Source organism: Notolepis coatsorum (assembly GCF_963971535.1).
Source record: "Notolepis coatsorum genome assembly, chromosome: 14".
Lineage (NCBI taxonomy): Eukaryota > Metazoa > Chordata > Actinopteri > Aulopiformes > Paralepididae > Notolepis > Notolepis coatsorum.
The window spans coordinates 89,427,630-89,455,441 of NC_140178.1; the positions used below are offsets into that span (position 1 = coordinate 89,427,630).

Sequence of the window (27,812 nt, forward strand, 5' to 3'; positions counted from 1 at the left end):
TTGCAGTCACAAGCTGACGACATGTCATTTGCATAAATTAGGACCACCGCAACACTTCCGCTATTTTGAGTTTATGGAGAGCGGGGGAAGGGATGACCGGTGGAAGAGGGGGGATACAATGAATATAAGGCTCTACATTAATTAATTGTACTGTTGTACACCCCCCCCTCACGAGCTCCATGTAACGCGGAAGTGCAGTGGTCTATTGAGATCCATTTCCCATGGAACATGACGTAACTTTGCTGCCAGCTGGACATGCACTCACTGCGTGTGCTATTGTTGTGGGGCCCTCACTAACATATGGCCAAGGTCAACAAACCTTTATCTGAATCACAAGTGAACATCCACTTGTCAGGAGTCAGGACTGATGTTCTCCCCCTCGGAACAAATAACCAAAAAGAGAAAGGGAAAAACACGTAGATAAAAGTAGAATGAACTATTCTAAAATAAAAATATGTACTAGTTATATTTCTACACATAGCTACAGTCTACTTTAATACTTATTCTATGGAAATGATCAAAAGACAAGACAAAAATGTAGGCTACCCACTAAAATCGTGAGGAACTTTTTTTTATTTATTTTTTATTACTTCATAAAATATACACAAATACTGTTGTAAATAAAGTTAAAGTGTGTTAAAGAACTGTACAAGATATCAGTACACAATACATAAAGTGAATTCTCCCGTTACCCGCAGCCGTTTCTAGTCGCTTTGCGCGACCTGCGGTCACACTGCCACTGGGCCACGTCGGCCCAAAGAACACAGAACACGGGTCGTTGGCATCTGACCTTCCCTGCAACTGCATCGGAACGGGTTTCCCCCCCCCCTCCATCAGTGACATCATCGAGGTTAGTGGAAGTTGACAACCAGAGCCCTCCGTTTATAATTGGTTATATTTTCTACAGAAACCCCTGGTGGCGAGATCAATGCACCGTTTGAATACCATTCGAAGCGTCGTCTCCATCGGACGGGACATGGAAAAGCCCCACACCTCATCCAAGGTGGAGAATACAGACACACCTCTGAAGGAACGGATGAATGACGAGGAGCGAACGGCAGGCGATGAGATGCCAAGGACCCAAACAGGAAACAAACAAGCTGCTTCTAATAAGTTACAGGCAGATTAAAAACAATAGCTAACAGAACCACAGAGCAAAGGTGATCCTAGGATTAAGACAAAATAAAAGAAATGGATTTGAAAATAAATAAGAGGGAGGATAGCAAAGACGAGAAGGAGCGTCATGACATGTCATCTTAAGACGGGATCCTGTGCATTCATGGAAGTCCTCACATCAGCTGTACATCACTCACACAGTGGACAGAAGGCCGAGTGGCAGTGTAACAATAGCTAAAACCCAACACACAATTTAGTACTTTTTAATATCTTCTAAAATGCTCAACCCATCCCAGTTTTTATGAATTTAATATGTATTTTTCTACATTACACCTTAAAACAACCAAACCACATTTTGGCTTTACACAGAAATAAAAAAAATTATATTTACAGTGAAGTATTTATAAAAAAAAAAAAAAAAAAAAAAAAAAAATCTAATTTCATGCCCCACCCACTTCTATTTCAACCATAACTGAGCCCGCCCACTCCCCTCCGAACTCTATTAACAAAAGCATTTAAAAAAAAATGGTGCCGTTAATAACAATTGTAAAAATGATAGCCACCATCATTGGCTGAATTATGTTGTTGCAGTCTCTGGTCAAATACATTAAGAGTTCCCTGAGGGTGTTCCCTCAAGGCTTTGGAGTGTATAAAATACATGAAGAGTACCCCGAGGGTGTTCCCTCAAGGCTTTGGAGTCCGAGTGTATAAAATACCCAGGATTATTCTCTGGGCTTCACTACTCAATTTCCTTACCAAAGAACAGTGAAATAATAAGCAGAAGTAGGCAACACAGGGAGGGGAGGTCACAAGGTGCAGGAGGAGCTGTGGAAATGAGATGTGACGATAGGGGGGCTGTAGGGTTTCTGAGCCTCACTAGGCGTTTAGCAAAGCAGTAAGACATCGACAAGTCAGGCGACATGGAACTCAATGCTAGTTCTAAACACCATTGCAGTACGACAGCTAAAACAATCACTTACTCAATTCTCTTCTACATCGTTTACTTTCCTCCATCCATCCATCCATCCATCCACTACCCCTCACCTGCAGCTCCTCCACCCGTTATCTAGCTGTACCGTTCCTCTACTTAAAACAAATGATCACTCCAGAAAAACAAAGAAATCCTACACCAAACTTATAAAAAAGGACCCCATCAGGTGAAGATGATGTAGTCACAAAAACCAGAGCAGTAACTCACGACCAGCCCCTCGCTATTTCACCAAAACCATTGAAACAACGAGAACCTTTTTGTGTTTGGTCTTTGCAGTGTAAATGGATAATAGCTAAAATCTCCATTATGAGCCCAGATCAGATTAGTCCCTGATTAGGAGCATGTTGTGTTGCCCAGGATACCTTCTACTTGGCATCTTCCACTCCAGGACCTCTTGACGTCCGACAGACAGTACTGGGGGGGGGGTTATAGACGCTACCGTGGGGCCCTGGGAGGAGGAGGTGGGAGGGGTGCATCAGTGGTGGTAATATTCCAGGGTCTTCCAGTCATCCAGGGGTGGATATGGAATACTGTTGTCATATTCGCCATTATCTTTGTAGGAATTTGCTGTCCATTCCTGACAAGATTCACTTTGACCCGTTTTTTGAAGATTTGTCATGAAAAAAGAAAATATTCAAAAAAAGAAATTCAAACTTGAGGGATGAATATCTCTGGCAGCCCTGTAATGACAATGTAACAATGTTTGATTTGTGACATCATAAAGTCAGGGACATAGAATTGTTCATATGGGTTGGGATCAGTTCACCGTTCACTTTCTGAAGTCAAAGGTTTTCTTTAAAAATAATTCCAATGCTAAAAATCTTTCGGCATGAAAAGGTTGTTATTATCCGACCTACTGATTCTAAATAAGAATGAATGTTTCATAATCAACAAATACACCATTTTCATTTTGAATGAACTGAATAGAAAGTGAACAGAACCAACCCAGCCGTGTGTGTGTGTGTGTGAAATTTAAATGAGTGGAATTGGACCTCACCTGTCAATTTCATGTGAACAAAGAACCGGAGGATTTCACTTCCCCAGGTGCTCAAATGGCATGCTGACCTGCAGACAGGAACACAATAAACTGACAGATTAAAACAAATTAAATAGACCTGTAGAGCTGGGGTTCCCTTCATGCTGGCACCCGGTACGAGAGAGAGGCCTCACTTCAGCTCCAGAGTACTAGAGTGTCCCATTTGTCCTCCATGTCATCCTATCATGCCAGTTAGGGTACCTTGTGTATATGGTTTACTTTTACTCATAGTACATTCACATTCAAATTCTTTATTGCCTATATAGATTGTAATGTAAATTATATTTAGATGAGGGCATACATAGCCTCATCTCACAACTTGTTGGCCATATGCACATGTACAGAGTTAATTATATTGATTTGTTATATCATTTACACAGATTTTATATTCCATTTTATTTTTTACTTCTCCACTGTACTATAATTATGTCACCTGTACCATGTCTTATACTACCTGTACCCCCCCCCCCTCCCCCATGCTGCTATGACGCCTGAATTTCCCCAAGGGGATCAATAAAGGAATATCTTATATTGTTTACACCCTTTATTTCTTCTAATTTTCTACATTTAAGATTTTTTTTCTTCAAATTTGATTGCCCCTATATTTATGTCTTTCTACTATTACCATTACCCTGCCCATACCTATACCTCCCCTCCCCCAGGCTGCCATGACACCCAGATTTTCACAAGGGCATCAATAAAGGAATATCTTATGTCAGATGGAACAACGATTGCTATTGGCCAATATAGGAGAAATACATAAACAAATGTTTTATTACTGGATCTTGTATACAGGTCATGTTCTTCTACTGTTTTACCTACTCTACCACTGTACCAAAATGTGTTGTTTTCTTTTGATGGTTACAGGCAGCCATGTTGGAAGAGAGAACTACACAAACATTCTATGAAAGGCCTCTTAGTGGAAACGATGTAGCATCGCCTGTATATTCTGTTCACAAAATGTCCTTCACTCGGATGAGCTGGGTCGTTCATGCGACCGTCCGCCGCCCTCACCCCCTAAGACCCACGTGGCCCCTTTCATCTAGAGCTGCTCAGGGAAAGTTTAGTGTTTCTCCCAAGCGTTTCCTAACCTGCGATGCGGAGATCCGAGATTGGTCGTGACGGGCCGTGAGGTCAGAGGACGACATGTTAGCGGGAGCCCCTCGGTGCAGCCGCATGCTCACCTTCCTCTCCCTCTCGGCGCGAGATATTGCACGTGGCGACGTGTTTCCTGAGACGGGTAGACATGGGAGAGCCGGGTTACAATGCTGGTCAAACAGTGTGAATTTCTTTTGATAGATTCCATCATAAATGTCCTTATCCGGGCATGTTGAGACGGTATATAATCCAGCTATCCAGTAAGACAGGAATAAATATGTCTGATTCATATGTCAAACTTTGTCTATTTATTTATTTGACAAAAAAAAAGTATATATATAAAAAATCTTTATGTAATTTTTTATATATATAAATCACAAAAAAATGAATAAAGTGGGATATATATAAAAAAAATTTAAGGCAAATACATTTAGCCTTTATTCAGTTTTTTAGTGTTATTTTATATATATATACCGTAATTCCTCTAATAGTAACCGGGTCTCAAATACAAGCCGGGTCTCTATTAATGGCCGGGTGCGCTCTTGAGCTAAGCAATTATAAGCCGGCCTCCTAATACAAGCCGGGTTACTAATATACTGAGCTGCATACTGAGCTAGTTACTTGATTTCACTTTGAAAACGTTGAAATGACCAGTGACCACCTGTAATTGCACTGTTTACTATTTCATACAGTACTTGGTTTCAATAAATGAACCCAGTACATTTTACTGGGTTCAAACTGACACAAAATGTTGATTTATTCATTATGATCCGTTTGAAAATTTGAAATATAGGCCTCCCTCTTATACAGGCCTCCTCCTAATACAAGCCTGGTACCCGCTACAGTTGAAACAAATACAAGCCGGGGTTACTATTAGAGGAATTACGGTAAATAATAAAGTGAAACCACAGAGCAGAACAACAAACTCACCAGACTGCTGAACCCGTGAGGCGGGGTTAGAGACCGCCTGCTCTGGCCCGTTCCGGACTCTGTTGGCTGCTGGTGGGGTGGGCCCCGGGACCAGGCCCCGCGCCGCAGACACCCGGGGAACCCCTCCGATCCGCTCGTCCCTCTCGGTCGTCTCCTCGGTCGTCCGGCTGGCACCCTGGTAGGTGAAACCAAAACACACGTTAAAGGTTCAACCCTTTCACTGCGACAATACCAAGGGCAGCGTTTCCGTTAGCCGGTAATTACCGGTATTTGACCGGCAAAATCTGTTGAAGTCCGACATATTTACTCTCTCCGGTCTTAATGTCCGGTGAAAATAATTCCCTGAGTCTAAGCACAATTTGATTATTTGAATTGTATTAAAATAGGCTAAAATTAAATAGCCTATGCGATGAACGAAACGATCATTACATTTGTTTCCTCGTTGCTTCTAATAATGACAACGACGTCGTCAGCGAGAGCTTAGTGCTGGGTGTGCGAACTTTTGTGAAGCTGCAGAGCCAGAGCACTATCAGCACAATGCAGTATTCCAGCAGTACTCCAATTCAGCCATTTTCAGCCAATGTTGGGTGGGGGGCGCTGCTGTGCGGTTCCCAGAAAAGAGCCAATAACACTGAATCAGCTGCTCTGCAGCGCCATACTCTTTGCAAATAAGTCGTTGCGAGGTGGAGAGAGTCGTCACGCAAACCACGATAATGTTGCCGTCTCTCTGCTTTCTCAGTTCTTCGCTTGATATAATTAATACAAATGTCCAATATAACGGAATTCGTTAGCTCATAAAAATGTGATTATAACAGACTGCTGTTTAGTGTCGGACCGACTGCCCACATACGCGGTCTATTTTATTTCAAGTCAGCAGCAGCACGGAGTATCGAGGGACTTATTTTATTTGGAATATATTAATGACTGTATACGTGAAGTTGAACATTATGATATGTGTGACGTGTCTGATACAACGAGGTGAAGCGATGTCGACTCGAGATTCATTTGGGGGTGCGTGTGACAGAGCTGCTGCAGCGGGAGCCTGCGGGGCGGGAGCTTGATGCTGGTAGCGTATCGCACTAACTTGAGAGGCGAGAGATAGTAATTTGATTCTGCAAATCAATTTCTCATTCTTCGCTTGATGTCATTAATACACATGTCCAATTATAACGGAATTCGTTAGCTCATAAAAATGTGATTATAATAGACTGCTGTTTAAAACTCTGACCGGAATATCTCGAATATGTCCGGTGATAGAAATCTTGCAGGACACCCAGACCGGCACGAATATGTTCTAACGGAAACGCTGACCAAGGGGTTAACCCTTTCACTACCACACTGCAGAAGGTTAACCCTTTCACTACCACACTACAGAAGGTTAACCCTTTCACTACCACACTACAGAAGGTTAACCGACTGGCACCCTGGTGGGTGTAACCAAAACACACACATTAAAGGTTTAACCCTTTCACTACCACACTACCAAAGGGTTAACCCTTTCACAACCACACTACAGAAGGTTAACCCTTTCACTACCACATGACAAAGGGTTAACCCTTTCACTACCACACTACAGATGGTTAACAGTCTGTAGTGTGGTAGTGAATGGTTAACCGTCTGCAGTGTGGTAGTGAATGGTTAACCATCTGTAGTGTGGTAGTGAATGGTTAACGGTTTGTAGTGTGGTAGTGAATGGTTAACCGTCTGTAGTGTGGTAGTGAATGGTTAACCGTCTGTAGTGTGGTAGTGAATGGTTAACCGTCTGTAGTGTGGTAGTGAATGGTTAACCGTCTGTAGTGTGGTAGTGAATGGTTAACCGTCTGTAGTGTGGTAGTGAAAGGTTAACATTCTGTAGTGTGGTAGTGAAAGAGTTAAAGAGGCGAAGGCGGAGGGAACGCCCGGAGAGGATGACAGAGACAGACGGGGATGGTCAATGGCCTACGTTCTGAATAACACTCACATTACTATGTCATATACTGTAAATCCCAGGCATTTTAATTTGTAATAAGATGAACAGTAAATAATATACAGTACATGAGCTGTAATTAACTGGAATATTATCCATAGTATGAGTTATGTTAGTAGGAGTGTAAAATAAACATAACTGGAATATTATCCATAGTATGAGTTATGTTACTAGGAGTGTAAAATAAACAATCAGTATGATGTGAACCGTCGATATGAATGTGGAAATCCAACTGCATCCATTAGTAAAATATGTCTACAGTTTGTAGTTATTTCATCAAATTATAAACTTTAAGGCTGTGAACCATTAATTATCTTGGCGTAAGATCGGATTATATACTATACTCAAACTGAATCTCATCATCATATACCCATTACACTTAAGTATGTGAACTGATCAAAATGTAAGATTGTATAATGCAGTAAAAATGAAAAATAAAATCAGAATGTACTGGCTGTTTGAAGAATTACAAATAACACCAGTGGCTGAGAATCATAGATGATTCAACTGCCATCAAAACAAGAACCATGAGACAAATACATGTATTTTTCGTATTAAACAAAGTTGGTTAATTTGTTGAGGCGATTGTATGCAGTTAAAATATTAATTCTTCCAATGAATGTTTGGACCCATCCAATTTCTCTGATGACGGCAAAGAAATGTCAGGAGGCTCTGTCTAGGGTGCATCTTCAATAGGAGATACAGGAAACCAACTGCAGTCCAAGCTGTTCTCTAGCAATACAATTCCACTGAAACAGTAATAACATAATAAACTTTGAGTTAATCCATAGGTAAAGCAGACTCACAAACTTCAGCATGTTCCAGTCGAAGACATAGTCGTAGGAGAAGCCCTGCCTGTGGAACAGGTTCCTGAACAGCTGTCTCAGGTACGAGTAGTCAGGCTTGTCGTCGAAACGCAGAGAGCGGCAGAAGTTGAGGTACGTGGAGAACTCCGCTGAAGGGAGGCAGAAGTGTGAACACAAACCTTATACCAATAACCATGAACGGAATCTGCTACTCTCAACACTCCTGCGGCAGCCGAACAGTTCTACCAAAAGAACATAGCATTTAAGATGACAGAGGCCGAGAGGATGGCTAGGCTAATAGCCTGGGAGTCGGGACCTATATCCCAGACACAGACTTGCTCTCTTTCATCTGTGTACACCCACTACTATCAACATTACACATGGATACAACAAGGACAAGACCACGTTCACTTAAAAAGGTAATGTTGGTATGAAAAGAAACAGACTAGTACAAACACTGAGATTGACCCTGCTATAAGTTATGAATCCATTTAGCGCTTGAAGTGCACTAAAACGTCGTAATGACTTTTTATTTTTCATATAATGTTGGGTACATGCTCAGTAGAGTTAGAACGCTCCCAGTCTTAGGGGCTGTGATATTTTGTTACCACACTTTATGCACATAGAAGTGCGGTGGCAGGTTCGCTAAGCTAATGTTATTAGCCGAATGCTCTGATGGGGGCCGCCATTTTAAGTTTAAAGTGACGTCAGCGATCTACGGTACGACTCGAGGGACAAAAGGGAATGTGTGTGTGACGTGTGTGAAATTTGTACAGTAGGTCCCAGTGAGAATTGCAATCAGTGTGTACTGTGTATTTACACTATCCTAATGGTCCTTTGTTGGTTAAAAAATAAATAAATAAGCAATTTAAATCAGAATAATGTTCCATTCCATGTCTGACTATTTCTGAATCTATTGACTATTTCAAGGAATGTTTGGTTACCATTGGGCTTCTAGCCTTCTACTGAACTTGTGAATCAGCTGATAGGGTTTTGGCTAGACTATACTTAAATAGAATTGCATTATTTACAATATAAAAAGCATTTTTTTTCATTAGCGAAAACTAGACAAAAATCATCAGTTTTCTGCGACTAAATCTAGACAAAAACAAAAAAGACAAAATCGAGACTAACACTGACTAAGACTAAAATGCTCAGACATTTAGTTGACTAAAACTGACTAAACGAAAAATAAATGCAGATGACTAAATATGATGAAAACTAAAAAGGAGCACTTGACACATGACTAAAACTAAAATGAAAATAGCTGCCAAAATTAACACTGGATATGGATGGCATAGTGCCTTTTTGGAGTTCACATATTTCACTACAGTCGCCGCAGGGCTGCCCTCTCTTAATCGATTAATTGGTCAGTTTGGTCTTAGACGTCCAAGAATTTGTTAGTCCATTTTTCCTTGTAGTTTTCTTTTTTCTAGATTTAACCTCCCTAGCCATTAGGGGTGTAACGGTACGTGTATTCATCCCGCAACTTCACGGTACGGACGTCACGGTTCGGTACGTGCAGCCATACGAAGAATACGTCTGAATCAGGTCTTTATCAGCAGGTGGCGATAAAGCACCTAAACGGCATTTGCCAACAGTCATTAACAGCAGAAGAAGACGACACACCAAAACAAGATGACGCGGACGCATTCACGTTATAGTAGAGGAACCCGGTTTCAAACATTTATTAAAAGTGCTCGAGCTTCGTTACACTGTCGCATCCCGTGCGCACATGAGCCAGTCCGTGGTCCCAGCCCTTTACTGGCGTACAAGCAGTCCACTGCACCCGCCATAGCACTAACACTAGGCTTGGTCGGTATGACGGTATACCAGGATATTTCGAGATCCCGCCGGTATGATTCTCAATACCGTGACGTCACAGACTGCTATTACACTGACACGGAGTTGATTGTAGTGCACACAGCACGCGCCAGCAGAGGGTTACGTGGCTATCGTTCTGGGAGCTAGCATTGGTACCTACCTGGCTGGTGCTAACTAACTGGCTATCGTTCCGGGAGCTAACGTTGGTACCTGGCTGGTGCTGGCTAACTAACTGGCTATCGTTCCGGGAGCTAACGTTGGTAACTGGCTGGTGCTGGCTAACTAACTGGCTATCGTTCCGGGAGCTAACGTTGGTACCTGGCTGGTGCTAACTAACTGGCTATCGTTCCGGGAGCTAACATTGGTACCTGGCTGGTGCTGGCTAACTAACTGGCTATCGTTCCGGGAGTTAACGTTGGTACCTGGCTGGTGCTGGCTAACTGGCTATCGTTCCGGGAGCTAACGTTGGTACCTGGCTGGTGCTGGCTAACTGGCTATCGTTCTGTGATTTGTTTACTTGGTAACACTGTTCGAGGTTGAAGAAAGTGCACTTTTAGGTTGAAAGAACGGCCCTAATGTCAACGTGTTTCAATATAAGAGTTATGTATGGTGATAACGAGTATATTGTTAGCCCCCCCCCCCCCCGCTGATGAAAATGAAAGTCATGCCGTCATAATACCAAGGTATGACTGTATGAAAAAAATGATACCGCCCAAGCCTAACTAACACCTGGTGGATGGACCTCCCTGCTGCTGAAAGCTATCTCGCAGTGACCGCCCACTTCATTAACTGCGAGTGGGAAATGAAAAACACAGTTCTACTAACATGTATGAACAGGCTAGATGATAATAAGTGAGGCTTGATATGAAAAGAAAAAAAAGTTTGTACTCTTATAACATAAGATATGCTTTTCAGTTCAGTTCCGATTGTGACAAATTGCTTAAAAAAATTAAAAAGTCTCAGCATTGCATAGAAATATGACCTATGCAAGAGTGTATGTTCACTGTTGTGTTTACTGCTTGATGCAGTAACTACAGGGCCAGGCTGTACCAGCCATCTCAGGGTGGACTATACGACACTAGGTATAACTTAAGAAGAAAAAGAAACCTAGCCTTATGCGTTTGGGACTTTTGTTGCTTTTTTCCTGTTGTACCGAACTCGTATCGAACAGTGACCCCAAACCAAGGTACTTACCGAACCGTGGCTTCTGTGTACCGTTACAACCCTACTAGCCATATTTTCAGAAAATTCACCAAAAAGTACATACCCAAGTAAATGGAAGATTGCTCCACTTCTACAAGGTCCATTTGCATGGTCCTGGTATCTAGCGACATCTACGGACCTCAGGGAATGTATTCCCAGTGTCCGAAATATTGTGTCTGTTACGATGCTTGAGTAACTTCTAATGAACCAAAGGAGAATATAATCTTTTTTCCCCTTTCATCTTTGACGGTGAATAACACCATGATAACATTGAACAGAAACATTTTAAGATTCAGCACCTTCTTAACACTTTGGTTGCCTAAGGTTAAATTCATGATATACCATAGATTGCCAGCGCTATTTGTCTATGGAGAAAGTCCCCTTCTTTGCAGGGCTATAACTTTTTAAATTCTATTGCTACATTGCCATTATTAGGGCCCATTCAAAGTCCTATATGTATTGTTCATTGTGTAGCAACGTTAAACTTTTTCATTCACATATTCATAGTAAAGTATGGTCTAATGTATAAGTATGTTTTCATCTCTTTCTGCAGCTTTCTCCAGAACGTGATATATAGCCCCAAATGCATTATATTGATGATGAAATACAGTTTGATGGCAATCAGCGCGATATAAAAAATTCCAACTAGACGTACTTCTAGAAGTTACTACACGTCATCTGATGTTGACCGGATGGGCGAGGGGGCGTTTATAATTCCGTGGGCAGCGTTATACCAATCATCTAATGTGGGTCAAATGTTGATAATAGCAGTTAGTATCGAAGACGGTAACGTTACACGCTGAAACTCACCCCAGTCTCCGCGCGCCGTTGGGCGATCATCGTCGAGTAGAAATCTTATCATTATGGGATATATTTTTACCCGGTCCATCTCCAGCTTGTATAATGGTATATACGTCCAAATCATGTTGTTTATCGAGTTATTGCCAATCGATCACCGTGTAGCGTGACGAGCCAGAGTCCCATGAACTATAGCGAGCGCCCGGAAGTACTACGGTCGTCATGACAACCTCTATTCAACATCCTGTTTGGCGATTGCGCCGATCGGCCACCAAATGGCGCTCCTGAACCGCCAGAGAGCTCAGTGGGTCCTGCTGGTGGATCTCAGGCCAGCGGAGGGGACATATGAATCCGATCGCAGATTTTTTAAATATTGATATAAGGACGCTGTACAGCGTCCCCCGGCAACTTGAGCATGGCCAGCAATGACGTGAAAAGACGTTTCATGGCAGTCAAAGTGTTAAGATCAAATGTACAAAAAAATCTAAGCAAATGAATAAAGGGCAGATGCTTTACATGGTTTTTTGTAGATACAGCACTGAATTTTGCCATCCGGACACATGCAATTTGAAATATGAATATCAGGCCTATAAATGACCTTATTATGGCCAGGTCATACATCTATGGATCGGGCCAAATCTCCTCTTTCCAATGGCAAAGTTAAATCTGGATTAAGTACCACCAGGCGCCAGTTACAGGGCAGCAAAGACCATGAATGAAATCTACTGCAAGTACAGTTTGTTTTGTATAATGTCCATAGCTCCGCCATTTTACATGAAATTGCGACGCGTTTTTCGTAGATATTCACACAAAGGTAAAGAAACAATATTTGTTGTATTTCATGGCAATAACATTCATGTTTGTTTGACCCGTGAGATATAATCACAAAAATAACGTCAATATTTTTGGCATAGAGCTGGGTAGCGTAGTTTTATGAAATTCCGAAATTCCATCGAAAGCCCCGAGTCTCCTCTTTCTTAGGACTAAAACTATTTCATGACTGCGTAATTTCCTCACATCTAAATTATCCGGTTTCCGATGCAATGCAAAGATATTTTTATAATCTCATATTTCACTAATAGCTAGGGCTGGGACTTTATCACGTTAATTTAGATTAATTAACTAGAGAAATTTTTTTTACGTAAAAAGAAATGACACATTTAAATCGCACGGCGCAGCACTTTGCTCTCGTCTGTCGGCTCCAGGCTGCATTTTCGCCAATCAACCAATACATTGTTGGAAAGATGAATTTGCCGCCTTTCGATCGTCACCCCACTCAACCTATTGCGTGCTTAGGGTCTCGAGTTAGAAGACGAAACATCAGACCCTAACCCTGTAAAAACAGCAGTCAAAGTGTATATTTTCAGCAATACGTTTGTTTACCAATAGGTTAGTGTTATTAGTGAAATATGAGTTTTGGAAATCTAGTCGGAAACAGGCGAATATCGACACCAGGAAATGCGCACAGCCATTTTGTTTGTAGTCATATGAAGAGAGGAGACCCAGGGCTTTTGATGGGCTTTGGAATTTAGAAAAACGACACTACCCAGCTCAAGCCAGCTCCTGTCAAACATGATTTATGGATTTACTATTTTTTTCCGGGATTATCTCACACAAACCTGAACGTTATTGGCATAAATATAGTATGCAGTTCGTTTTTGTACCGTTCTGTGAACGTGTAGCAAAAAAAGGTGTTGCAATCTGATGAAAAATGGCAGAGAAATTTACATAATAAAAAGGTAACTGTACTTACAGTAGATTTCATTCACGGTTTGTGAATTACGCCTGGTGATACTAAATCCAGATTGAACTCTGCCATTCGAAAGGGGCGATTTGGCCCGATCCATAGATGTGCGACTTGGTTATAATAAGGTAATTTAGGGCGGTCAGGTGGCCTAACGGAGATTGCGTTGGTCACCAAACCCCGGAGCGGCTAGATTTGCCTATTCGAATCCAGCTCACAGCTCCGGGGTTGTCACCAGCTTGGCTGGCCGTTCACACTAATACAATTGGCAGTATTAGAGGGTGGGAGAAGCTGGCGGGGTGGGTCCGGGTCGTTGTAAACAGCGACTCCTACAGTTCGGTCGGGGCGCCTGCTAAGCGCGGATAGGACCTGAGTGGGATAGTGTGATCCTTCCACACGCTACGCCCTCTCAGGGAGGATCCGCGCTGCCAGGTGAAAAGAAGCGGTTGATTGGCTGGACGTGTGTCGGAGGAAGCACGTGATAGCCTCCACTCTCCCAGACTGACTGTGGGGGGTAAGTGCGCAGCGACCAGGAAGGGGATTGGGAATTGGCATAACGACTAACATTGGGATGGGGGAAAATCTGAGGAAAATGGAGGGGGGAAAAGATAAAAAATAATAATAATATGGTCATTTATAGGCCTGATATTCTATATTATATTTCAAATGGCATGTGTCCGGATGGCAGAATTCAGTACCGTATCTACAAACCTTCCGTTTAATCATCTTCCCTTTATTCATTTGCTTAGATTTTTTGTACACGTGATCTCAAGAAGGTGCTGAATGAGCTTTTTCATGTCTGTTAATTTTTAGCATGGTGTTATTCACTGTCAAAGATGAAAAATGATAATATTGATATTCTCCTTTGGTTTATTACAATTTACTCAAGCCTAGTAACATACCCAATATTTCTGACACTGGGAATACATTCCCTGAGATCCATAGATGTCCACTCCCTAGATACCAAGAACATGCAAATGGACCTTGTAGAAGTGGAGCAATTTTCCATTTACTTAGGTATGCATTTTAGGCGGATTTTCAGAAAATAGGGCTAGGGCTCAAGAGGTTAAGACTAGATGAACCTTTTCCACGTAACGCAGCAGGATCACTTACAGGGGTATCCTTTACAGAGCACCTCGATCGGGGTGGACATTTTCTTCTCGCTGATGCGTTCGTACTTCTGCCTCTTGGTGGCGGCCTTGAGGCCCTGCCAGGGCAGAGAACCCAAGTTGAAATACATGAGGACGTAACCCAGAGATTCCAGGTCATCCCGCCTGGACTGCTCTGTAGACAGAGATAGAGAAATGGAGATAGAGAGAGACAGAGCGTTACTGATATACGACATACGACTGGACAGTCCACCCTCATGTAATCTCAGAAAGTCGGCAACTGAATAGCTTGGAATAGAAGAGTTGAGTCAGTCTGTGTTATATCAGTTCCTATGCACCAGGCTTGGTATCAATTCCATTCATTTCAATTCAAACCATTCAAAAAAAAGAAAGAAATTGCCGTTGACTCGTCATGACCCCCCGCATTTCACTGTATGCTTGTATGCCGTGACAAATAAAACTCTTGACTTGATGGTGGAACATTCGTTCTCTTTTACTCGTCAATAACTTCAATATCTGAATAAAATAAAAAGAAATCCACATACTGAATTAATTGAAAGATCTCAACCCTCCGGTGTAGACAGTCCTGTGCTTACAGAGAAGTAGCGCAATCAGGAAAAATACCATGGCTGTCCACTAAAGAAATCCTTAGTCCAACAATAGTCATAGTATTGATCTAATAAATTAGTTGATAGAAATTGACAACCTGTAAAACTGTTTCCCACATGCAAACATCATGCTTACCAGAGATGTGCTTCATAATTTCTCAGCTAATAACTTATTCAGCATGGAAAGAGCATTAAGAAAAGACTAGTCAACGACTAAGTACATTGCAAAGAAGATTGTAAAGCAGTTTTTCCAGATTTGTATCCGAGTAACAATGTTCTTGAGGCATGTAATGAGATTAAATACCTCGGCCATTGTATTGCAGATGATTTGTCTGATGATAAAACATTCAGAGACAGCGGTATAAATTATACGCACAGGCAAACATGCCGATACGTACATTTCATATGTGCACAGTCAAAATCTCACTGTTCAGAGCGTATTGTACGCCGCTTTATACAACGGCATGCAAATTTCTCTATTCTGATTGGCTGAAACAGTCCATTTACACGTATGTATCCTTCATAATCCACGCTCCTGGTCCCAGGACCCGCCCACCACCGAATCACATCACTCCGCCGGATCACTCCGTCGGAAAAAACAAGATGGCGGACAATAATCTTTAACAAATGGATATGTTGATAGCGTCATAACGACTAAATATAAAGCGATTCTGTCAAGGGGAACGTGTTAGTATTTTAAACAATGTTGGATGATGTAATTGATGGGTCTTGACTCAATCTAGAACAAAAGAAAAATCGCGGATTGATTGATAGATTAATTGATTGATTTAAATTTCTTCCTTCCTACTTTCCGACTGCAGCGTTCTCTCTCACACTGTCCGACGCTGGCGTACCCACAAACACACACATACACACACACACACACACACACACACACATACACACACACACGCACACACACACTGTGACACACACACACACACACACACACACACACACACACACACTCCTGTCTGCAACAGCGGGGGAGTCAGACTGAGAGAGAAGCAGCGCTGTTTTAAGTGAGCATGGTCTATTGAATTGATTGATTGGTTGATTGCTAATTTTATTACTGTACCCCTGGTTTCCAACTGGTTAAGTTTAGGCTAAAAGAAATAAATAAAAAAATAGGGCGAAGAAAACGTTTTTTTCCTATAGGGCAAAGAAAACGTTTTAATAAATTTTCAATCAATCATCCCAATAATACACAGTTGGATGTGTTAGTTGGTTGGATGCACTTCAAGCTGCTTCCACATGAGGCAACTTCTCTCAATCATTCCAATAATACACAGTTGGATGTGTTAGTTTGGTTGGATGCACTTCAAGCTGCTTCCACATGGAGTTGTGGGAACTACTTTTTCTGGCGGATGGTTTTTTCAATAAATCTTCGATTAATGTGTGTTTATTGTATAGAAATAAGGTTGGATGAATCTGGCAGTTGTATAAAAGCTTTACACCACGTGCAGTCGTGATTTGTGACCAATAAACCATGCCTAGGGGGGTCTAACGACCCTCGGCTGCGCCTCGGGCCTAACAACCACCCCTAGGCATGGTTTATTGGTCACAAACCACTCCTGCGTGTGATGTAATGCTTAAGTATACTGCTCACCTGTGGGTCAGCTACAGGAAAAACAGCATGCAAAGACTTAATGTGGCTTATAATGATGCTCTACGACTGTTCTTGCATGCCCCTAGATGGCAGTGCCAGCCAGCTGTCAGTGTGGGTGGGTATACCTACATTTAAGGCACTTTTAAGAAACCTTATGTACAGGTTTATGTGTCGGTTAGAGCGGACTAATTGAACAGTGTTATTGTGGCCTTTCTATTCTATTTTGTGGCGACATTGGCGAAAGAGACCATGTATTGTTTGTTATGTCTTTACATTTTTTATATGGACCTTTCTTTCTAAGTGTCTAAAATAAAGTTGAATTGAATAAGTGTACCAATATCAAACTGAGTGATGAATGGAGTAAGAGGAGGCAGAGAGAGAAACGGAGGTATTGGTAGCAGGACTGTTGGTGACGTTCACATGTTCTTCAAGGCTGAAGACGTGCTTTAAGCAGAGCGTGGCCTAGGCTCAGTCTGGACAAGACATGGTACTATTTTAAACTGGAGCCCCTAAGGGAGCAGGCACCACTGAAGTGCAGAACATGAGCGGCAATCGTGACGTATATCGAGTTTGGAGTCTGTATCGTGACTTGTGCAGCAGGTCATATCTCTCCTCTCTCCCATATTTCCCTTTGTTCTGTTGACTAACCAATCAGAACAATCAAAATAATAATAAATAAGAATGTGAGCAGGTTGAAAACAGTTCAGCCAGTAGTGTGTGTGTAACAAGGGGGCAGCTCTCAACAGTTAGCTACAGTATGTTAAGAATGCTCTGAGAGAATGCTCATTACAGTATATTAAAACAGGAATGACGGGGTAAAGCCAAAAACTACAGGCCCGTTTTCTACCCTGGGTGTCTCTCTCCCTCTGAGATCTGATAGGAATGGCGTAAACAAAAGGGTGGAAACTGTGTCCAAACTGAACCAGATCAGTAGAAGGGTGAGGGGCCAGACCGGGGGCCGATGAGAAACATATTTGCTGGAATGGAAAGTTGGAACGGAGAGCTTCCTGGATTTAAAGACAAAAACACTTGGCAGCAGCAGCGAGTCCTGCAGATTAAAGCCAATGCTAAAATACCCAGCTGCCATTATTACATCCAGAAAGTTTAACACACGTTGAACGGTTTTGTGTAAAGTGACATGACTTTAGAAAAGTGTGGCAGATGACAGGTAGAATCTGTCACACCAGGCACCTCAGGGCTACAGATGAGTGGCAAACAGAGAGGCAAATTATCATACGCCCGCCTGGGTGAATCACATTGGACATGGCGCGGGCAGGGAGCTGCCAGGCAGGAGGTGGTGAGTAATTCTGGACAAGGAGCTGGCGACCTGCCCTCCATAAGTGGGAGCAGAGTTTGGTCATCGGCTTATTTTTTCCTAGAGTTGTTTCCCATCTAGAGGTTTTCTTTCCCATACCTAGAGTAGTTTCCTATACCTAGAGGATGTTTTAATTTCCTATACCTAGAGGATGTTTTAATTTCCTATACCTAGAAGAGTTTCCTATATCTAGAGGATTGTTAGATTATGGTATTTACAGCTTCCTCGTCGATCATTATCAGCCTTCATCGCTTCTCCTGGCCATGTCTGCGTTGTGTTTTAGTTTCCTATACCTAGAAGAGTTTCCTACCTAGAGGATGTTTTATTTTCCTATACCTAGAGGATGTTTTATTTTCCTACATCTAGAGTAATTTTCCCCCTATATCTAGAGTAATTTTTTCATCTATATCTAGAGGCGTTCTCTTCCTTCCAAAGTGTACAAATAATTCCACTGTGTTCTACTCGACACCTCGTAGGTGTGGTGTAACATGGACACCAGGAGTGGTGCCTCCTCATCTCTGGGGGACTGTGAGGCCAGACCTCTCTCTCTCTGAAGCAGCCAGACCTCTCTCTCTCTGAAGCAGCCAGACCTCTCTCTCCCTGAAGCAGCCAGACCTCTCTCTCTCTCTCTGAAGCAGCCAGACCTCTCTCTCTCTCTGAAGCAGCCAGACCTCTCTCTCTCTCTCTCTCTGAAGCAGCCAGACCTCTCTCTCTCTCTCTCTGAAGCAGCCAGACCTATCTCTCTCTGAAGCAGCCAGACCTATCTCTCTCTGAAGCAGCCAGACCTCTCTCTCTCTCTGAAGCAGCCAGACCGCTCTCTCTCTCTGAAGCAGCCAGACCTCTCTCTCCCTGAAGCAGCCAGACCCCTCTCTCTCTGAAGCAGCCAGACCTCTCTCTCTCTCTGAAGCAGCCAGACCTCTCTCTCTCTCTGAAGCAGCCAGACCTCTCTCTCTCTGAAGCAGCCAGACCTCTCTCTCTCTCTGAAGCAGCCAGACCTCTCTCTCTCTCTGAAGCAGCCAGACCTCTCTCTCTCTCTGAAGCAGCCAGACCTCTCTCTCTCTCTCTGAAGCAGCCAGACCTCTCTCTCTCTCTGAAGCAGCCAGACCTCTCTCTCTGAAGCAGCCAGACCTCTCTCTCTGAAGCAGCCAGACCTCTCTCTCTGAAGCAGCCAGACCTCTCTCTCCCTGAAGCAGCCAGACCTCTCTCTCTGAAGCAGCCAGACCTCTCTCTCTGAAGCAGCCAGACCCCTCTCTCTCCCCCTCTCTCTGAAACAGCCAGACCTCTCTCTCTCTCTGAAGCAGCCAGACCTCTCTCCCTGAAGCAGCCAGACCTCTCTCTCCCTGAAGCAGCCAGACCTCTCTCTCTCCCTGAAGCAGCCAGACCTCTCTCTCTCCCTGAAGCAGCCAGACCTCTCTCTCTCTCTGAAGCAGCCAGACCTCTCTCTCTCTGAAGCAGCCAGACCTCTCTCTCTCTGAAGCAGCCAGACCTCTCTCTCTCCCTGAAGCAGCCAGACCTCTCTCTCTCTCTGAAGCAGCCAGACCTCTCTCTCTCTCTGAAGCAGCCAGACCTCTCTCTCTCTGAAGCAGCCAGACCTCTCTCTCTCTGAAGCAGCCAGACCTCTCTCTCTCTGAAGCAGCCAGACCTCTCTCTCTCCCTGAAGCAGCCAGACCTCTCTCTCTCTCCCTGAAGCAGCCAGACCTCTCTCTCTCTCCCTGAAGCAGCCAGACCTCTCTCTCTCTGAAGCAGCCAGACCTCTCTCTCTGAAGCAGCCAGACCTCTCTCTCTCTGAAGCAGCCAGACCCCTCTCTCTCTGAAGCAGCCAGACCTCTCTCTCTGAAGCAGCCAGACCTCTCTCTCTCTCTGAAGCAGCCAGACCTCTCTCTCTCTGAAGCAGCCAGACCTCTCTCTCCCTGAAGCAGCCAGACCTCTCTCTCTGAAGCAGCCAGACCTCCCTCTCTCTCTCTCTCTCTCTCTCTCTCTGAAGCAGCCAGACCTCTCTCTCTCTGAAGCAGCCAGACCTCTCTCTCTCCCTGAAGCAGCCAGACCTCTCTCTCTCTCTGAAGCAGCCAGACCTCTCTCTCCCCCTGTCGTCCACTCAGTCATCAGTCATCTGGGTCTTAGTTCACCAAGATATATTTGAGTAGATTAGTCCATTTCTTTAATGCTGAATGAGTTACTGATCATTAGTCAGTACTGGAAACTGACGAGCACATCTCCATCATCACAAGAATATTCACAAATACTTTGTTTAGCTATTTTAATAAGCACCAGATTCAAAGATGTCCATCTACATGACAGCAGAAGGACAATAGCCGTCTTAGTTGTTGAAAAGGAGGACAGGTTTTCCAACCTGTGTGTGTGGTATGTGTGTCGTGTGTGTTGTTTTACCGATTCCCAGATGTGTGTTGATGGAGGCGTAGCGGGCGGTGCCGGTCAGGTTCTTGTTCTCCCTGTAAGGGATGTGCTGGTGCGTGCGGGCGTCTCGGTACTTCTTGGCCAGGCCGAAGTCGATGATGTAGACCAGGTTGCCCTTCTTCCCAAGGCCCATCAGGAAGTTGTCTGGCTTCACGTCCCGATGGATGAAGTTCTTGGAGTGGATGTACTCGATGCGGCTGATCTGGAGATACAAGGAGGGCGTGATAAGAGTTGTGCAGCTAAACGATAAAACCAAACAAACGGTGCAAAAGCCCTTTGTGAAGTTTCCCCCTTTGCTTTCTCCAAAATGCTCTGATAAAACGCACAGAGCCAAGCAGCAGCAGGTCAAAATGTCACTATCTTTTTCAGATTTCCGACAGCATATTGATATGATGTAGGGCTGGGCGATATAACGATAACGATAAATATCGCGATATATTTTAATAATCGATATCGAATATCGAAATTAAAAAAAAATCGAAAAATCGTTTTTTCTTTTTTTTACCTGCAACAGGGCAGTTTTAAAACCAGAGACAGTGGACAGACTTGTCTTTCTTGCCTGCAACTTAAAGTAATGGCTTTGCTTGTCCAAATGACAATACTGACCAAATTCAGATTTATTTTTCTCTTGTCCATTTATTTTGTTTGCTTTCTAATTTAAAATACATTTTGAAACAGTCTGTACACAGTAGGCTATGTGTGCTAGCAGAACTAGACTCCAGTCACGAGTCACGGTGCACATGTGCAGTGGTTTGTCCACCAAAAAAGCGCCAAAAGATCGAAAATAAACTAGCAGAGCCAGAACTGTTCAACTCCTCTGGAGCCACAGCCAGCAGAGAAGCCGGTTTACTTTAGCTTTTAAACCAGCTGCAGCCTGAGAACTGGAGTGTGAGGGGATGTAACACTAAAGATGGCGGCAATGACAAAGAATTGCTGCAAAATAAACATACATCTGTTGTTAAAAAAAAAAAAAAAAAAAAAAAAAAAATGTTTTTTTTTTATATACTTATAACAATTCGATAATTATCGATATCGAGAAATAAAATAAAATTATCATATCGTTATCGCGATATGATTTTTTTCCATATCGCCCAGCCCTAATATGATGCATTAATTTCTTACAAATGAACACTTTCATGTATTTTTTAAGTCTTTTTTGGGACGAAATCGCCACAACGTGACTCTCTTAAATTGTCATTTATTTTCCATCAACATTTTACATATAATGTATCGAATTAAAACACTGTATATATCGTAGACAATGGTGTTGTAGACATGCAAACCTTCAATATCCATGACGGTATACCTAAAAATACAATATATCTGTAGTAAAAATACATACTATAGTCCAGTAACAGCAGAAAACTAGGGTATAAGGAAGGGGCATGTGAGGACACTACAAGATTAAAGCCCTTTTCACGCCGACATCCTAGCCTTATGCCGTGATGGGGTCATAGGTTTTCCGCCCAATCTGCCGGCTTTGGGTTGTACACACAGAGCCTGGCAAGGACGGCAAGATACAGCCTTCTTGACACAGAAAGCTGAGAAACCACTGTTACAGGCTACAGTACAGAGCGGCCAATGCAGCAACACTGATATAGTGAGACGACCTCACTGGGTTGGAGAGGTGAGCTGTGCCTTTTTACAAACATGACGAACATAAAATCTCTAAAATGAGCCCAAGTTTATTTCCTGTTGCAATGTCCGCTAAATACAATAGCTGACGGATAATAAACCGAGGTCAAAGCTGTTCCCCTGGCAACAGAATTCTTCTGAAAAGGTCCATAAAGAACAGCGTTAGAATGGAATGTGTAAGCTGGCACAGAGCGGGACGCGTGAATATTAAAGGCAACCAACTTGTGTTCGGCTTTTCTCTGATTGGCCGCGCCCCCCCCCCCCCCCCGCCCCCACGCGCAGGCAAGCGCAGTCGTCCCACGTCCCAAATGAAATCCAAGGAGCGCAAGCGAGCGGCAGCGCGGGCAACCAACTTGTGTTGGGCTGCTGTTTCACTCGTGTATAAACAAAGCCCATACAGTTATGAAATGCGCTGAACTAGAAAGCGTAACGTTATTATGTTTCGCGTTTTTAACAACCAACGACCAGATTCACTTGTGTATAAACAAAGCCCATACAGTTATGAAATGCGCTGAACTAGAAGCGTAACGTTATTATGTTTCGCGTTCCATTGATTAACGCCATTACCTGCTGTGCTGTAGGAAGCAGAGGTACAGTAAGTTACAGTAGGTGTAGGTTACATGTTTAATCAAAGCCCATACAATTTTTTAGATGAATGATTGTAGATATAAATTAGAAAACACATCATTATGATATTGTCAGAGGGAGAGGCATGACTTCGCGACAGCCATATTAGACACTCACTGTACATCAGTGTGGAACTGTAACGTTATATGTTATTTCGCCCGTGGAGGCTGCTGAGCCTGAAGCGCCAGCGGGGCGACGCGGTGGTTTATCCCCGGCTTTCGTGCGCCGCCGCCGGCTTGATACAGCTTCAGCAGCAGCGGCGGTGCTCTGTTGTAGGAAGCCCTTCAATGACAGCGGCGCGCTCTCATATTTTGCGAATGCATAAACTATATCATAAATTATGGCTATGTGTCTAATATGGCTGTCGCTTATCAATGACTTCGCGACAGCCATATTAGACACTCACTGTACATCAGTATGGAACTGTAACGTTATATGTTATTTCGCCCGTGGAGGCTGCTGAGCCTGAAGCGCCAGGGGGGCGACGCGGTGGTTTATCCCCGGCTTTCGTGCGCCGCCGCCGGCTTGATACAGCTTCAGCAGCAGCAGCGGCGGTGCTCTGTTGTAGGAAGCCCTTCAATGACAGCGGCGCGCTCTCATATTTTGCGAATGCATAAACTATATCTTAAATTATGGCTATGTGTCTAATATGGCTGTCGCTTATCAATGACTTCGCGACAGCCATATTAGACACATCGCCATAATTTAAGATATAGTTTATGCATTCGCAAATATGAGAGCTCTGTCAAAATTGAAGTGGGTGGTGGCAGCATTACTAACAGTAGCGATTTTTATTGTTTTGTCATGACCAAACATAATCCCAACATAGATAGGAGGTGTACTGTATGTCAAATGTCGGTCATGTGGAAGAGTTTAGTACAGTCACACAACAGAACACCGCTGTAGTACAGTCACACAACACCGCTGGTTCGACCAGCGCTCCTGCCGCGTTTCTCTTGCCGCAAGGGCGTGTGCTAGTGGATTGATTGGCCGTGTGGCCAATCAGAGAAACGCTGAACACAAGTTGGTTGCCTTTAATATTCACGTGAGCGGGACAGGCGGTCATTGTGTTATTTGGGGGGGGGGGGGGGGGGGGGGTCGATATGGCATAGTATCACAAGCATTGGTATTGGTGCCCACAATCTATTTATTATTTATTCATTGGACCTTTTTAACTTCAGCGCTGACTTTTATCGTTTGTTGTATTGGTTGTCCTTTTTTATCGCTTTTTATTGTCTGTCAACTGCGCTGAGCTGCCGGATACCTGAATTTCTCCAAGGAGGAGCGAATAAAGTATCTATCTATCTTAGGGCTGGGCGATATGGCCAAAAACGTTATTGCGATAAAATTATTTTCATATAACTCGATATCGATAATTATCGTCGATATAATGTCTGTCAAGTTTAATTAACTTCTTATGCCCGGCGCCGATGGACAGGCTATTAATAGACTTGTTTTGCTGCTGCGAATGTCTCGAGTTGATGTCGTCATCAGTCCGCGCACGTTAGCAGTTAGCCAGAGCAAGCAGTGTATCCCATGACAATGTACTAAATATCCCTAAAATACTCCGTTCCGCCCCAATACATTGCAACAACGTCCACCGTATACCCCACACTACTATAACCGTGGCGTCAGAATTCACGCCACACACACACTCGGCACGTAAACTATAAAATAGCGCCGTGCAAGCTAATGATCCTAGCCAGCCTTGTTTACTACCCAGAGGTGCAGCGCGGGTCTCCTTCGCTCTCGGCCATCTCCTTCACTGATTGGTTGTTAGTGCGTGTGCTCATATCCAAGCTTGGAAAATTGATATATCGAAACTTTGCGACCACGTTTCATGTTTATTTCGAGGAAATAATTTATCGCGATAGTTATCGTTATCGTTTTATCGCCCAGCCCTAATCTATCTATCTAGTATAATGACGTGCGCATATGGAGTAGAATAGTAGATGATAAAGGTCTCAGAATCAAAGAGGATCACCGGACAGGTTACATGATTGTATAAACGAGTCCGACACTAGAAGGAAAATGGTCTGATATCAGCTTGTGTGTGAAGATACATGGAGCTCTGTTAACACTTTCAATGCCCAAAACGTCATATCACGTTTTATCAGCCCAATGCCTGAATGCCCACGACGTTTATTATAGTTTTATTTTTTTTATTAGCGATCTGAATTCATATTTCATCAACCGAGTCTCCCGTTGGTATGCAGCCCCTGTAGGAGCTCAGATGTGAAAAAACCGCCCCCTAATGCACCCTTTTGGAATGGACTCAATGAAAATGGAATGGATGAGAAAAGAAAAATCCGGAATCCACATTTTACTTCTCAGGCATGTAACCCGAGCCGATCAGATTCATTGTGGAGCCTCAGAACAGCGTGGAATACATATGTACAGTATGTAGCGTTGGATCAATAAAAGCGATCGATTTTTGGAATGGCGATCAGGAATTGGAATGATCTTTTTGGAGAACATCTGATCTGAGGTAAGGAATCTATTTTACAAGTCTTGGGATAATCAGAGTTGTATTCGCTGAGATCTCAGCGTTCGCCCTATGTGTGTGTGTGTGTGGGCGATCGCTTTGAGGAAATCAGAGAATCGATTTTTCAGATCGCCTATATAGCGTGCATACGTACACATATACTATCGATAATCTAGCGTTTATTTGAAAACGATTCATAAATAGGCAGAAAAATGACAATGTTTGTGTATTCTAGAATATTCCAGTAAAGGGCGATTATCATGGAATATTTATGTTTTCCTTAAAAACGAGGGCTTTTCAAAATGCTATAAAACGAGAATGAACAGATAAAAAAACAATCCGCTTCGACAATGTTCTGGAAAACGAGTCATTGATAAGCGACGGGCAGATTAGACACATAGCCATAATTGAAAACATAGATTAGGCGTTGTAACATTGTACTCCGGGGGCGAAACTAGAGCCCGCCACTGGCGCTCAGTTTTTACGTTTGGCGCCTCCCACTGAGAGGTCTGTCCGCCGTGAGGCGGGCAATCAAATAGTCATGTGAAAACCGAAAATCATGATCCAATTCTGAGCGGAGTTCTCACTCGCTGTCTCAGCACAGCGCATTGCTGCTCCTACCCCTCCCGCACCCGTTTCTGTATGCTGCATGTAAACAGAGGCTATTGCCTCCGACAGTCACCGTGACGTTAGTCTAGTCCAGGGGTGGCCAACCAGTCAGAGACTAAGAGCCACACAAATTACTGTGGTACCACAAAGAGCCACACCATATACCAGCGTTTCTCAACCTTTTTTTCAGTCACGGCACCCTTCATGTGTTTATAGGTCTCACCCTCTGGCCTCTGAAGTTGCTAATGTCTTTTTTATTTGGGCCTCACAGGGTTAAAAGTACCCTGTGAGACCCACGGTTTCAAAATTACAAAATCACTTTTAGCCATTTAAAAAAAGAATGTTTATTTAAAAAATGTTAAAGGGGAACTATTTTACTATTTCTTTCACTATTTGAGCACTTTTACACAATTCCTGTGAGTCTATGGAACACCTAGGTTTTTTTCAAAAAAAATAAAATGCATTGTTTTGTATTTCTAATCAAGTACTCAAAAACCGCATTTTTCTACCTCAAGATCTTAAGCCGTTTTGAGGCTGGGCTCCAACCACTGTGTGGCCTGGTGCCAACTGCCACATCAACTGCCACATTATTATGCAGCTGAGAAATGTCTGACATCACAGATATGCACATTTTCAGATGACTCAGTTCAGTGAGGGTGAATATTGTGAGAGGAGAATTGGAAGAATGCGCCAATATGAGAATTAGAGACATAGATCCTATTAATATAAGTCCACATAGCTAAGAAACAATGGTAAACACTGAAAAAGGCCATTTATAAGATAGTTCCCCTTTAAGCACATGTATAGTCAATTGGTCCTGTTGTTCAGCCTCACAATGCTATTTGATAGTAAATGTGTTTATATGTCCCACCCTCGGGCCTCTGAAGTTGCTAATGTCTTTTTAATTTGGGCCTCACAGGGTTAACCTCTTAAGCCCGAGATATACAGTAAAAGTGTATATTTTCAGCATTACGTTTGTTTACCAATTATTTTAACTGTTATTAGTGAAATATAAGATTATAGAAATCTCAGGGCATTGAGTCGGAAACCGGCGCATATTGACAGGAGGAAGTGGCACATCCAAAAGTGAGTATAGTCTTTTGAAGGAAGAGACTCAGGGCTTTCAAATTTAGAAAAACTACCCTACCCAGCTCACACCAGCCCCTGTCAATCATCTGACTTCTGGATTTACTTTTTTATTTCTTATTTTTTGGGATTATCTCCCACAAACCTGAACGTTATTGCCATAAAACAGAACGCAGTTAGTTTCTCTACCTTTCTGTGAACGTCGCAAAAAACGGTGTTGCAATATGATGAAATATTTTGGAGAAATTTACATTATAAAAAAGATGGCAGAATTCAGTACTGTATCTACAAAACCTTCTGTTTAATCATCTTCCCTTTATTCATTTGCTTAGATTTTTCAGGTCTGGTCAATTTTAGCATGGTGTTATTCACAGTCAAAGATAAAAAATTTTTTAAATAGAATTGATATTCTCCTTTGGTTCATTACAATTTACTCAAGCCTAGTATAACAGACACTATTTCTGACACTGATCCATTATGTCCCTAGATTCAGATACCAAGAACATGCAAATGGACCATTAAAAAAAAGTCCTTATGGAATGAGTGACATAAAAAAAAAAAAAAAAAAAAAAAAAAAATGGATGGAAGAGCCGCACATTGACGGGCAAAGAGCCGCATGCGGCTCGCGAGCCGCGGGTTGGCCACCACTGGTCTAGTCAGTGTGGGACCTTCGTGAGATAACGTTAGCTACCGTTACAAAATGACCCAGTCAACTATTCACTTTTAGTTTAATACATGAGGCATTGTGTAACGTTATCCAGCCGGCTAGCTACTGATAGCTCCCGACATCAACTGCTCCAGC

At 43.0% G+C, this 27,812-nt stretch overlaps 1 protein-coding gene across 1 annotated transcript in view; it reads right to left on the reverse strand.

Moving 5' to 3' along the window:
• Positions 1 to 545: 545 nt before the first annotated feature.
• LOC311240958 (casein kinase I) overlaps positions 546 to 27,812 on the reverse strand; it is a 41,282-nt gene continuing 14,015 nt past the window's right edge. The window contains exons 5-11 of the mRNA XM_084329594.1: positions 20,542 to 20,770; positions 14,626 to 14,796; positions 7,944 to 8,092; positions 5,172 to 5,346; positions 4,235 to 4,374; positions 3,105 to 3,172; positions 546 to 2,787 (exon numbers count right to left, since the gene is read on the reverse strand). Of these exons, the coding sequence (XP_084185720.1) occupies positions 3,140 to 3,172; positions 4,235 to 4,374; positions 5,172 to 5,346; positions 7,944 to 8,092; positions 14,626 to 14,796; positions 20,542 to 20,770 (897 nt within the window). The 3' untranslated portion in view covers positions 546 to 2,787; positions 3,105 to 3,139. The remainder of the gene's footprint in view (positions 2,788 to 3,104; positions 3,173 to 4,234; positions 4,375 to 5,171; positions 5,347 to 7,943; positions 8,093 to 14,625; positions 14,797 to 20,541; positions 20,771 to 27,812) is intronic.